The sequence below is a fragment of the Harpia harpyja genome, chromosome 12 (genome assembly GCF_026419915.1).
Source record: "Harpia harpyja isolate bHarHar1 chromosome 12, bHarHar1 primary haplotype, whole genome shotgun sequence".
Taxonomy (NCBI): domain Eukaryota; kingdom Metazoa; phylum Chordata; class Aves; order Accipitriformes; family Accipitridae; genus Harpia; species Harpia harpyja.
In genome coordinates, this window is record NC_068951.1 from 13,181,050 (window position 1) to 13,190,500 (window position 9,451).

The 9,451-nt window shown below is 58.6% G+C and overlaps 2 protein-coding genes across 7 annotated transcripts; both read left to right on the forward strand.

Moving 5' to 3' along the window:
- The first annotated feature begins 107 nt into the window (after positions 1-107).
- TBL2 (transducin beta like 2) lies at positions 108-4,894 on the forward strand. 5 transcript variants are annotated; one of them, XM_052804448.1, is made up of 8 exons: positions 108-294; positions 414-544; positions 674-858; positions 1,336-1,377; positions 1,517-1,668; positions 2,808-2,934; positions 3,760-3,912; positions 4,304-4,894. In XM_052804448.1, the coding sequence occupies exons 1-8, from the start codon at positions 165-167 to the stop codon at positions 4,758-4,760; spliced, it is 1,377 nt and encodes a 458-aa protein (XP_052660408.1). In that variant the 5' UTR covers positions 108-164; the 3' UTR covers positions 4,761-4,894. The 5 variants fall into 5 exon arrangements, with proteins under 5 accessions (XP_052660408.1, XP_052660404.1, XP_052660407.1 ...); XM_052804444.1 differs by lacking the exon at positions 1,336-1,377; XM_052804447.1 differs by lacking the exons at positions 108-294; positions 414-544; positions 1,336-1,377 and having other exon boundaries at positions 852-977.
- A 590-nt stretch (positions 4,895-5,484) lies between these two features.
- On the forward strand, positions 5,485-9,217 carry BCL7B (BAF chromatin remodeling complex subunit BCL7B). Of its 2 annotated transcripts, none has more exons than XM_052804761.1 (6): positions 5,485-5,654; positions 6,061-6,136; positions 6,793-6,889; positions 7,976-8,161; positions 8,390-8,469; positions 8,877-9,217. In XM_052804761.1, the coding sequence occupies exons 1-6, from the start codon at positions 5,563-5,565 to the stop codon at positions 8,967-8,969; spliced, it is 624 nt and encodes a 207-aa protein (XP_052660721.1). In that variant the 5' UTR covers positions 5,485-5,562; the 3' UTR covers positions 8,970-9,217. The 2 variants fall into 2 exon arrangements, with proteins under 2 accessions (XP_052660721.1, XP_052660722.1); XM_052804762.1 differs by having other exon boundaries at positions 7,991-8,161.
- Positions 9,218-9,451: the final 234 nt, after the last annotated feature.

The following is a 9,451-nucleotide window of genomic DNA, read 5'->3' on the forward strand; positions in this document are numbered from 1 at the left end:
GTGCCACCCCCCGCCGCCAAGGGCCGCCCTGCGCGGAGCTCGCAGGGGGAGCAGCGTGGAGCGGTGCATGCCCCCACTGGCGCGCATGCGCGCCGGGTCCCGCCGGGCGGGGGAGGGGGGGACGGTCGGCGCCGCCCCGCTGAGGTGGCGGCGGTGGCGGGAAGATGGAGGCGGCGGCGCTCGGCGGGTCGGTGCTGCCGGGCGCCCTCGCCCTCCTCCTCATCCTGCTGCTGCTGCTGGCGGCCGCGCTGCGCCGCGCCGCCCCGCGGGGCCTGCCCGCCGCCCCACCGGACGGTGAGTACCGCGGGTACGGCGGGGGTGGGGGGACCGGGGCCGGCCGGGCCGGGCGGCGCGCAGCTGAGCTGAGCTGAGCCGAGCCGAGCTGAGCTGAGCCGAGCCTCCGCTCCCCGCAGGCCCCAGGGCGAACGGCGACGCCGCCGCCAGGCCGGAGGAGCACCGCAAGGCGAAGCTGCCGGCGCGGGCCCGGCGGGACAAACCGCAGCGGCACAGCTTCGCCCACCGGCTGCTAGTCGCCGCCCTCAAGGTACCGTGTGTGCCCCGGTGCCGGTAATCCCGCCGGGCCCGGCGCCTTCTGCCCCGCCAGGCCCCCCCCCCCCCCCGCCTTCTCCTATTCCGCCTCCTCCTCCCCGCTGTGACCGCGCTCTCTCCATAGGGCCACAGCGGCTCCGTCTCCTGCCTGGACTTCAGCAGCAGCGGCAAGTACCTGGCGTCGTGCGCTGACGACCGCACGATCCGACTGTGGAGCACCCGGGACTTCACGGCGCGCGAGCACCGCTGCCTGCGCGCCAACGTGGGGCTGGACCACGCCGAGCTTGTCCGTCTCAGCCCCGACTCACGGTAGGGCCAGGCCTCACCACACCTCACCCACCCCCAGCCCAGGGACCGGTTGGGGCGTATAGGCACCAGGACGTCCTGTGGACAGAGCTGCCGGTCACACAGCGCAAGCCTCGGTCGGGGTCAGTGATGTGTCCTCTGGGCTGCACAGAGGCAACATCCTTCATGGGGTCTTAATGGTACCACTGATTCATGGCCTCTCATGAAAACAGCTGGCATTTTAACGTGGTTCTCAGGGCAAATATCCCAGTGCCCAGCTTGCTGTGCCTGTGGAGGGTGCTTGTTAAGGTCTTCGTCAGCAGGCCCTGCAGCAGGGTTGAGTTGCTGAGCCACTCTGGGGACTGGGGAGAGAGCTCTTGCTGGCTGGGAAGGTTGGTGGAAAAGCATGCCTTGGCACTTTGTAAAGTGGCCTCTTTTAAAAGAGAGGAAGGGATCTCGTTTCCAGATATGGAGTAATAAATTCTGTTCTTTTCCATTCAGCATTGCAGTTGAGCTAACACAGGGAGAGAACCTATTGCCGTTGTAAAGCATACAGCTGTTGATCTGCCAGTGTATCCCTTTCCCCAGGTGCCACTGAATGACCTATTAGTTTACCTTTTGTCGCTAGGCTGAGCTGAGGTAGACTGTTTCTTAACAGTTCAGAGCGTCTGTCCTTCCACAGGGCATTCATCGTTTGGCTGGCGAATGGCGAGACTATTCGTGTCTATAAAATGACTAAGAAGGATGATGGCAGCTTCACCTTCACTGCAACTTCAGGGGACTTCCCAAAGAAGCACAAGGCTCCTGTCATTAACATAGGAATTGCAGAGACAGGTATGGAAATGAGCTGCTCACTTGTTGAAGCTCGAGATCGGCTTTGATTTTCTTGAAAAGCAAGAGCTGCTGGGTTGAAAGTGTTGGAGTTTTGGGCATTCTCAAGGCCCATTTCTGCACTGGTACCTGATTCTCTGTAGTCTCTTAGGTGTCACTTTTTAGCCTTTGTTTACTGCTGAGTGAACTGAAAGATGTCATTTTCAGACAGATTATATTCTTGTAAGCACAGAACTAGCTCCCCAATATGCACAGTCTCTCAATTTACATTTTCAGGGATGCTGTTGCAAAGAGGTCTGGTCTCAATATTGAGAGGATCGCTGTTCTCTGGCCCACTCGTCTCTCTTTAACCAGTCAGAAATCTCTCTAGTGGGTTAATGTGGTCTATCTTGGACTTCTGGGGTCTTCTAGAACAGAGGCTGGGGGGGATGTGTTAGTGGTGAGGGCTTGATGGATTAATGCTTCAGGTATGTGACAGTGGGCAGTTGGTAGTGGGTGGATGTGAGTTCACCTCTGTAACAGGAGAGCAGAGAAAATGTTAACCGAGACCTTTGTTCAGCTGTGAAAGTGAAAACTGAAACCTGTAACAAGTAGCTGAAAGGTAAACAGGCAACTCCCTGTCCGGGCTGACATGGAAAAGGGGAAAGCATTGCAAGTGGAAACAAGCAGGAGTCCAAAATGCTGACACAACCAGTAATCATGGTTAATAGTAGTGTGACTTGTAGTCAGCTACCTGCCACCATCTGAGACTTGAAAGCTACAGATACCTCGAGTTGTGTTTTAATCATCTGGGGAAGACCGAGTCTGCTGCGTTACTCCTGTGGTACCAGCTTAGTGCTGAGCTCTGCAAGTGGGGTCTGAAGGGTGCTGGGGTGAGAAGCATGCCTGGTCTCTGAGTGCCCACTGATGGCTGCTGAAGCCAAGGGTGCATTAAGGCATAACCAGGAGCCAAGTCTTCTGATACTGCTCTTTGCTTTGTCCTGGGAGATCGACACTCCTTGAATTTTGGTGCTGCATTTGGTTTTCTTCACTGTCTGGGTTCAGGGAGAGGTTGCCCTGCTTAGGGACTGTCCTAGGCCTTTGATAAGTCTGTGGCAGCGTTAGGCCTGGGACGTCTCCTGATCTTTGTCTTTTTCCTCCAGGAAAGTTTATCATGACAGCTTCCAGTGACACTACCATCCTGATATGGAGCCCGAAGGGTGAAGTCCTGGCCAGCATTAACACTAACCAGATGAACAACACCTACGCCATGGTGTCGCCCTGCGGGAGGTGAGAGGCATGAGGTATTCCAGGCTGCTTCTGCTGCAGAGTGGGAAGCCACAGGAGCCAACAGGAACCTTGCTCCTTCCCAGAGGACATCATCAGTTCAGACCATCAGCAGTTAACTGTTATTTTAATGCAATTTTCTGAGGGTTCCACATTTTAAAAAGGGATTCTGGCCCCCGAGAGCAGCCCCTCCAGGAGCGCTGACTCTCACCTGTGTAGTCTCAGACACTTGGTGGGTTGCCATTGTGCCTCAGCACTGCTGTTCCTATTAACCGTCTCCTGAAGAGCTGAGGAGAACAGTGTTGGCCTCAGCAGAGGTGGGACAACACAAGCGGTGTATGAAAAGCAAACAGCATTTCTAACTTGTTTGTTACCTTTTAAAGGTTAATTATAAAATTAAAATCTTTGTTACTGGGTTTATCAGGAAAATCTTGTTCCCCACTCTGTCTCTAACTTGTGGCTGCAGGAAGACTTGCCATGCTCCAAGCTCAGTGGGTTTGGGGATCAAAAGCATTTAGGTTTTTTGCTTTGGCCTACGAGTTGTTCTGGTCTTTGGTGGCCTTCCTTAGCGTTCTCTTTACCAGCCTGGCTTCAGTGAAAAGTGGAAACTTCTTCAGCTGACCAAAGCAAAGATTTGAACGTAGGAGTCTGGATGGCTTTGCCTTCACAGAGCCCTGTCTTAGGCGCCCTTCTGCCTGGGAGGGCTGCCCCTGGCCCCCGCCTTGCTAGGGCAGCCAGAGGAGAGCTCTGTAGGGCTGGCCCCGCAGCCTGGCTGGAGTAGGTGCTCTGTAACAGATGCCCTGTGTCTCTGCTTGTTTGTTCACCCAGGTTTGTGGCATCCTGTGGCTTCACCCCTGATGTGAAGGTGTGGGAGGTGTGTTTTGGCAAGAATGGAGACTTCCGGGAGGTGGCCAGGGCTTTTGAGTTGAAAGGCCACACCGCTGGCATACATTCCTTCTCCTTCTCTAATGACTCAAGGAGGTAAGTGTGTGTTACCCGCTGCCTGAAGCAGTACACTCTGGCTCACCCTCAGGCCACGTGAGCTCACCCCTTCCAGTGTATGCCAGCAGCCTGGGCAGGGGGGCTGCACCCCTGTGCAGTGTGGGGAACACTGCCATGCGTGCTCTCCAGGGAGCCCAGGGCGGCAAAACCCCGACTGGCTTGTGCCACCTGCGTGTTCCCTCTGGATTTCCTCCTGGGGGTGACTGCCATCCGTGCTTTGCAAAGAGGACGAGGACTGTATGTGTGTACAGATTCGTACTTCCGAAAAGAGCTCTCTGTCCACAAAGGATTCCTTGTTCGCAGGCGTGGCAGGGGAAGAGGTGCTGCCCGATTTCCTTGCACTCACCTGTGCTCTGTCTCCTGGCTGCAGGATGGCGACTGTTTCGAAGGATGGGACGTGGAAGTTCTGGGACACGGATGTGGAATATAAGAAGCAACAGGATCCATACCTGCTTCTGACGGGGAAGTGTGAGGTGATGGAGCCTTGTCGAATCACCCTGTCCCCTGATGCTCGTGTCGTCGCCATCTCTAGTGGCACAGACATTGTTGTGTACAACACAAGAAGAGGAGAGGAGGAGGAGCGCTTTCTCGCTGTGCATGGACAGTGCATAACAGACTTGGCTTTTGACACCAACAGCCGCTACCTGGCGTCGTGTGGGGACCGGGCCATCCGTGTCTTCCACAACACTGCTGGTCATCGGGCAGTGGTGGAGGAGATGGAGACCATGCTGAAAAAAACTGGGAACAAAGCCACCCGAGAGAGGCTGGAGCAGCAGATCTCCAGTTCCCGCAACACGCTGGCTGCAATCTATGGCAAGAAGCACTAATCCTTCCCCCACTGTGGCACGTCCTGGCTCTGTACAGTCGCAGGCAGCTGTGTTCTGCCTTTGGGAATTATTTTTTTTAATAACACTGAACAACTTGTAATAAAAGAGCATGCAGACTGCGTGCCCAGGGCCTTCCTTGTGTGCTTTCTGACTGTGGCGATGGAGAGCTGGGTGCTGCGTCTGCTTGGGGAAGGTGGGGGGCAACGGAGGGGTGATGCTGTTGTGTTGTTCTCTTCCAAGGGCTTGTCCCCGCCTGCTGTCTCATCGCTATCCCGTGGGAGTGATTGCTCGGATGGGACCAGTGTGCTTTTCTGGGCTTAGAAAAGGGGGTTTTGGTGTGTGGTTTGTTTGGGTTTTTTTGCAGAGGAGCTGCCCCAGCTCAATCTGCGATGCTAAACGGTGGGCTTTCTGGTGCACGGAAGCAGGCAGCGCTTTAATGCTGCTGCCTGCAGGGCTCCTTCCACCCGGGTCGGGCAGTTCAGGTCATGTACGACCGCCATGAGCACGACGCAGACTAGAGGCCCCGGGTCGTGCTCAGTGCTGGGCGGGACTTGACCCAACGTAAGATGGCGGTGCCTGCGCCGCACCACACCACCTCCTTGCCCGCAGGAGGGCGGGGCGAGCGGCGCAGGCGCAGTACGCGCCGTCGCTCTCCGTCTCCCCCCCCCCCCCCCGCGTCCTTCCTCCGGGCGTGGCGAGCGCGGTGACGCAGCACGCGCAGGGCGGGGGGGGCGGGGCGCGCGCATGCGCGAAGAGAGGCGGCGGGTGCTGCGGAGCCGGGGCTGCCGGGGCTGCGGGCGCCATGTCGGGCCGCTCGGTGCGCGCCGAGACCCGCAGCCGCGCCAAGGATGACATCAAAAAAGTGATGGCGGCCATCGAGCGCGTCCGCAGATGGTGAGAGGCGGGGCTGCGGGGGGGTGGGGCCTGCCCGGCGTGCAGCCAATCACCGCACCACACGGGTGCCGGTGGAGGTGCTCCGGTAGCGAGTATCCAATCAGCGTGCTGCGTCGGGTAGTGGGCGGGGATAGCGAGGCAGCAGCCAATTAGCTCGCTCCGTGTGCTCGGGGGTGCGGAGGGGACCGGAAGCGCTGGTGATCGGCGGGTGGCCCGACCAATCACGACGAGGATGGCGGGGTGAAGGGGCGGGCTGCAGCGGTGCTTTGGATTGGCGTCACCCCTGGCCAATCGGAGCCTTGCGGGCGGGGCTTGTTGCCACGGTAGCCCCGGGCCCGGCTTCTCCCGGCCTCGGCTCCTGGGGGGGGGCGGGGCGGCGTTGTCGTTAACGGCTGTGTCCGCTCAGGGAGAAGAAGTGGGTGACGGTGGGCGACACTTCCCTGCGGATATTCAAGTGGGTGCCGGTGGCGGACAGCAAGGAGGTGGGTACCGCGCGGGGCCGGGCCCTTCTCCTTAGGGCCGCCCCAGGCCCGGCCTGCTCCGCGGCGGGGGTCCGGAGCCGAGCCGGGTGCTGCCGCCCCCAGCCCCGGCTGAGCAGCTCGCCTCAGTCGCTCTGCAGGGGAGAGGCCTGGGGCTCCCTGCTGCTTCTTCCCCTAGCCTCTGCAGCGGGGTCGGGCCTCTGCCCAGGGGTCGTGCCTCAGTGCAGCCTGGACTGTAACGTCTCCCACTGACCTCCATCTGCTGTTGCCCTGCAGCAATGCAGCCGTGCTGGTGGATCCGTACCGTTTTTCTCCCTTGCACCTGACCTCACATGCTCTTGGATGATCCCTGCTCGCTGCTTGTGATCCTTTTTGCCTTAATCCCTGGAGGACTTGTTTTTATTTGGTGGTACTCCTAGATGGGGGTCAATTTCCCGTTTTACTCCTGATTCTGAGGCCTTCACAGCTGAAGTTTTGCCTCTCAGTTAGAAAAGTGCCCAAAAAGGAAAGGAAAAAGGCCTGCATGAGCACACCCCTCTGGGCTTCTGGGAGAGGGAAAGGGGAATGGCTTCTCTGGAGCAGTTTGCGCACCTCTGCATTCTCTTGCCAGTGGTGGGCTCCTCTAACCTTGTATTTCTGCTTTTCCTTTTCTCCTCAAGAAAGAGAAATCCAAATCAAGTAGCAGCTCTGCCCGAGAACCCAATGGCTTCCCAGCCGACACCTCTGCCAACTCCTCTCTTCTCCTGGAGTTCCAAGGTGAGTCTGGCTGAGCCCCCTTCAAGCTGGGGAAAGACTTATAGGCCTTATAGAAGCTGGGATGTTGCTGGCTTATGTATGCTGCGTGTATTGGGAAGAGCAGCGTGCGTCTTCAGTGCAGGGTTGTGCTGATCCAATTCTGGACTGTCCCTGCTGAAATTGTTCATTTTTGCTGTCAGAAAGAATCTTAATTGTCTGTTTCTGGGATCCTCCTGTAGGAAGCTTCATGGGGAACTGGAGGAGTGGGGGTTCCATTCCCACTTTGTGGTCCCTGCTGGGGAGAGGCCAGTAGCTGCCTGCAGCTGAGCCTGCTGCTTCCAGCAGTGATTTGTATGGACCTTAGGATGAAATGGCAGAGGATCTCCTTGACCTTGCTCTTGGTCCTGGAGCACCACAGCCAGCCACAGGCAGGCCGGGCTCTGTGGTGGAGTCAAGCAAGGCTCAGGCAGCGCATGGGCTCGCTGCTGGAGCAGAGCGTATGCCTGTCCCCAGCCTCTCCACTCAGCTCTTGGTGCAGCCAAGGAAAATTGGGGACCGTGTTGGCACTTCCAGTAGATGTGGTGAGAAGGTTAGCGTTGCAGGTCTGTAGTTTGGGACCACTTTACCTGGAAAAGATGTGTGCCGGGATTGCCTCCCTGTCCAGAGGCAGGTGCTGAGTGTTGGTGCTGCTGTCAGATTGCTGCCCCGCAAACGGAAGAGGTACAAAAGCCTGGTACACAGGCAAGAGGTCTCCTACCCTTGAATGCCTGGGGCCCTCACAAGCTGCAGACATACAATTTGGCGGCACAGCGCTTTGTATTACCCCTGTGCCTTCTGCTCATTCTTTCTGAATAGCCCAGGGTCACTCTCTGTCTGCTCAGACTCATTCCCTGGGCAGAAGCACCCCCTCTCCTGTGGTGTGTATCTGATGCCAGCTGTGTCCCAGCGGGGAGTCCCATGCCTCGCAGCACTTAAGTTGATCAGTGATGGTGAATTCCCTGTACTTGGACTGCCTCTGACTGTGCTCTTCCTTCTCCCTAAGACCCTGGCTCTCAGTGCTGCCCTCGGCTGCCTGTGCCCCTGGGTCAAGGTGCTCTTCTTCACTAGGTGCTGTTTCTGCAGATGAGAACAGCAACCAGAGCTCCCTGTCGGATGTCTACCAGCTCAAGGTGGACAGCAGCCCCAACTCCAGCCCCAGTCCCCAGCAGAGCGAGTCCATGAGTCCTGCCCACACGTCTGACTTCCGCACAGACGACTCGCAGCCACCCACCCTGGGGCAGGAGACACTGGAAGGTGGGTGCTGGGGTGCTGGGCTGGGAAGGGAGGAGGTGGATGGCTGGGCCTGGGGAAGGCCCTGCCAGAGCCGTTGCTTGTTCGGTGGGTGACTGAGGCACTGCTGGAAGTGGACAGGGCAGCGGAGACTTGTCTTCTGCTGGAGGTCTCTTCTCCTGGCTCAGCACTGAGCTGGGTACCCCTGTGCTCCTGGGTGGGCAGTTTCGTTAACCCTTCTGTTCTCCCCAGAGCCCTCCCTGCCTTCCTCAGAAGTTGCAGACGAGCCTCCCACTCTCACAAAGGAAGAGCCAGTGCCCCTTGAGACTCAGGTAAGGGAAGGGGCATTGAAACCATGACTAAACGCGCATGGAGCCAGCATGGCCCTTTCACCCTTGTTGCTGCCCCTTGTAGCAGAAACATCTGGAGAGATGGACTTGCTCTGCAGTCCCAAAGTGCCCTCCAGGAGCTCCCCAAACCTTCCAGCTTCCTGAGCTGTCCCCTGGTTCAGTTCAGGTGTTAAAAGTGTGAAGAAAGGATGTGGAGGTGGAGTAAAGCAGTAGTTCTAGTCAGCTCCAGGGCTGAAGTGGATTCTCACTCCTGGTGCCCTGGGGCTTCCTCACAGATGAAAGCCTGGAGTGTCCCCACAGTGTGACACAGCCTTGTCTAGGTCCATGTGGCTTGGTGGGCACACTGAGCTCCCGTCACTGCCCGTGACCTCTACCTCCGGCTCTTGCAGGTAACTGAAGAGGAGGAGGACTCTGGTGCGCCGCCTCTGAAGAGATTTTGTGCCGATCAGAACTCTGTGTGCCACACGGCCTCGGAGAGCTAGCCTGCCCGTCCCCGGGGAGAGCGCCTTCGCCAGCCCCTTGCAGAGCCGCCCACCCTCCCCTGGGGGATGGGGTGCTTCCCTCCAGCCCGCCCCTTCCCCAGGGACGGGTGCTCCCACCACTTGCCATCCAGCTGCCCTGCCCTGCCCTGCTCTCCGGGGCAGGAGCCTCCCGCCAGCCCCGGCCGAGGCAGGCTGTGCTCCCCCGGGGCGGATGGGGCTGCCACCAGAACCTGCAAATTTTGCCTCTATTTATTGGCTCCCTCTCTGCCTGCTGACCTGTTCTGTAGCATGGGGGTCTCCAGCGGGCAGGCAGGCCGTCTGCCTGCGTGGGGGGAGTTGTCTGCGGGACTCCTTGCTCTCCCTGGCCCCCGGGGCACTGGCAGGGGCCGTTTGCCTGCTTCGAGCCCGCCTGACCGCCCTCCCGGGAGAGCCGCCTTCCACCTGCGAAGGGATCTGTCAGCTCCCTCCCTTGAGAGCGCCGG

Coding starts and splice junctions, on each gene's coding strand:
- BCL7B (XM_052804761.1), top strand. CDS start 5,563: ATGTCGGGCCGCTCGGTGCGCGCCGAGACCCGCAGCCGCGCCAAGGAT. Junction 5,655..6,060: donor ATCGAGCGCGTCCGCAGATG/GTGAGAGGCGGG, acceptor GTGTCCGCTCAG/GGAGAAGAAGTGGGTGACGG. Junction 6,137..6,792: donor CGGTGGCGGACAGCAAGGAG/GTGGGTACCGCG, acceptor TTTCTCCTCAAG/AAAGAGAAATCCAAATCAAG.
- TBL2 (XM_052804448.1), top strand. CDS start 165: ATGGAGGCGGCGGCGCTCGGCGGGTCGGTGCTGCCGGGCGCCCTCGCC. Junction 295..413: donor GCCCGCCGCCCCACCGGACG/GTGAGTACCGCG, acceptor CGCTCCCCGCAG/GCCCCAGGGCGAACGGCGAC. Junction 1,669..2,807: donor CATAGGAATTGCAGAGACAG/GTATGGAAATGA, acceptor TTTTTCCTCCAG/GAAAGTTTATCATGACAGCT.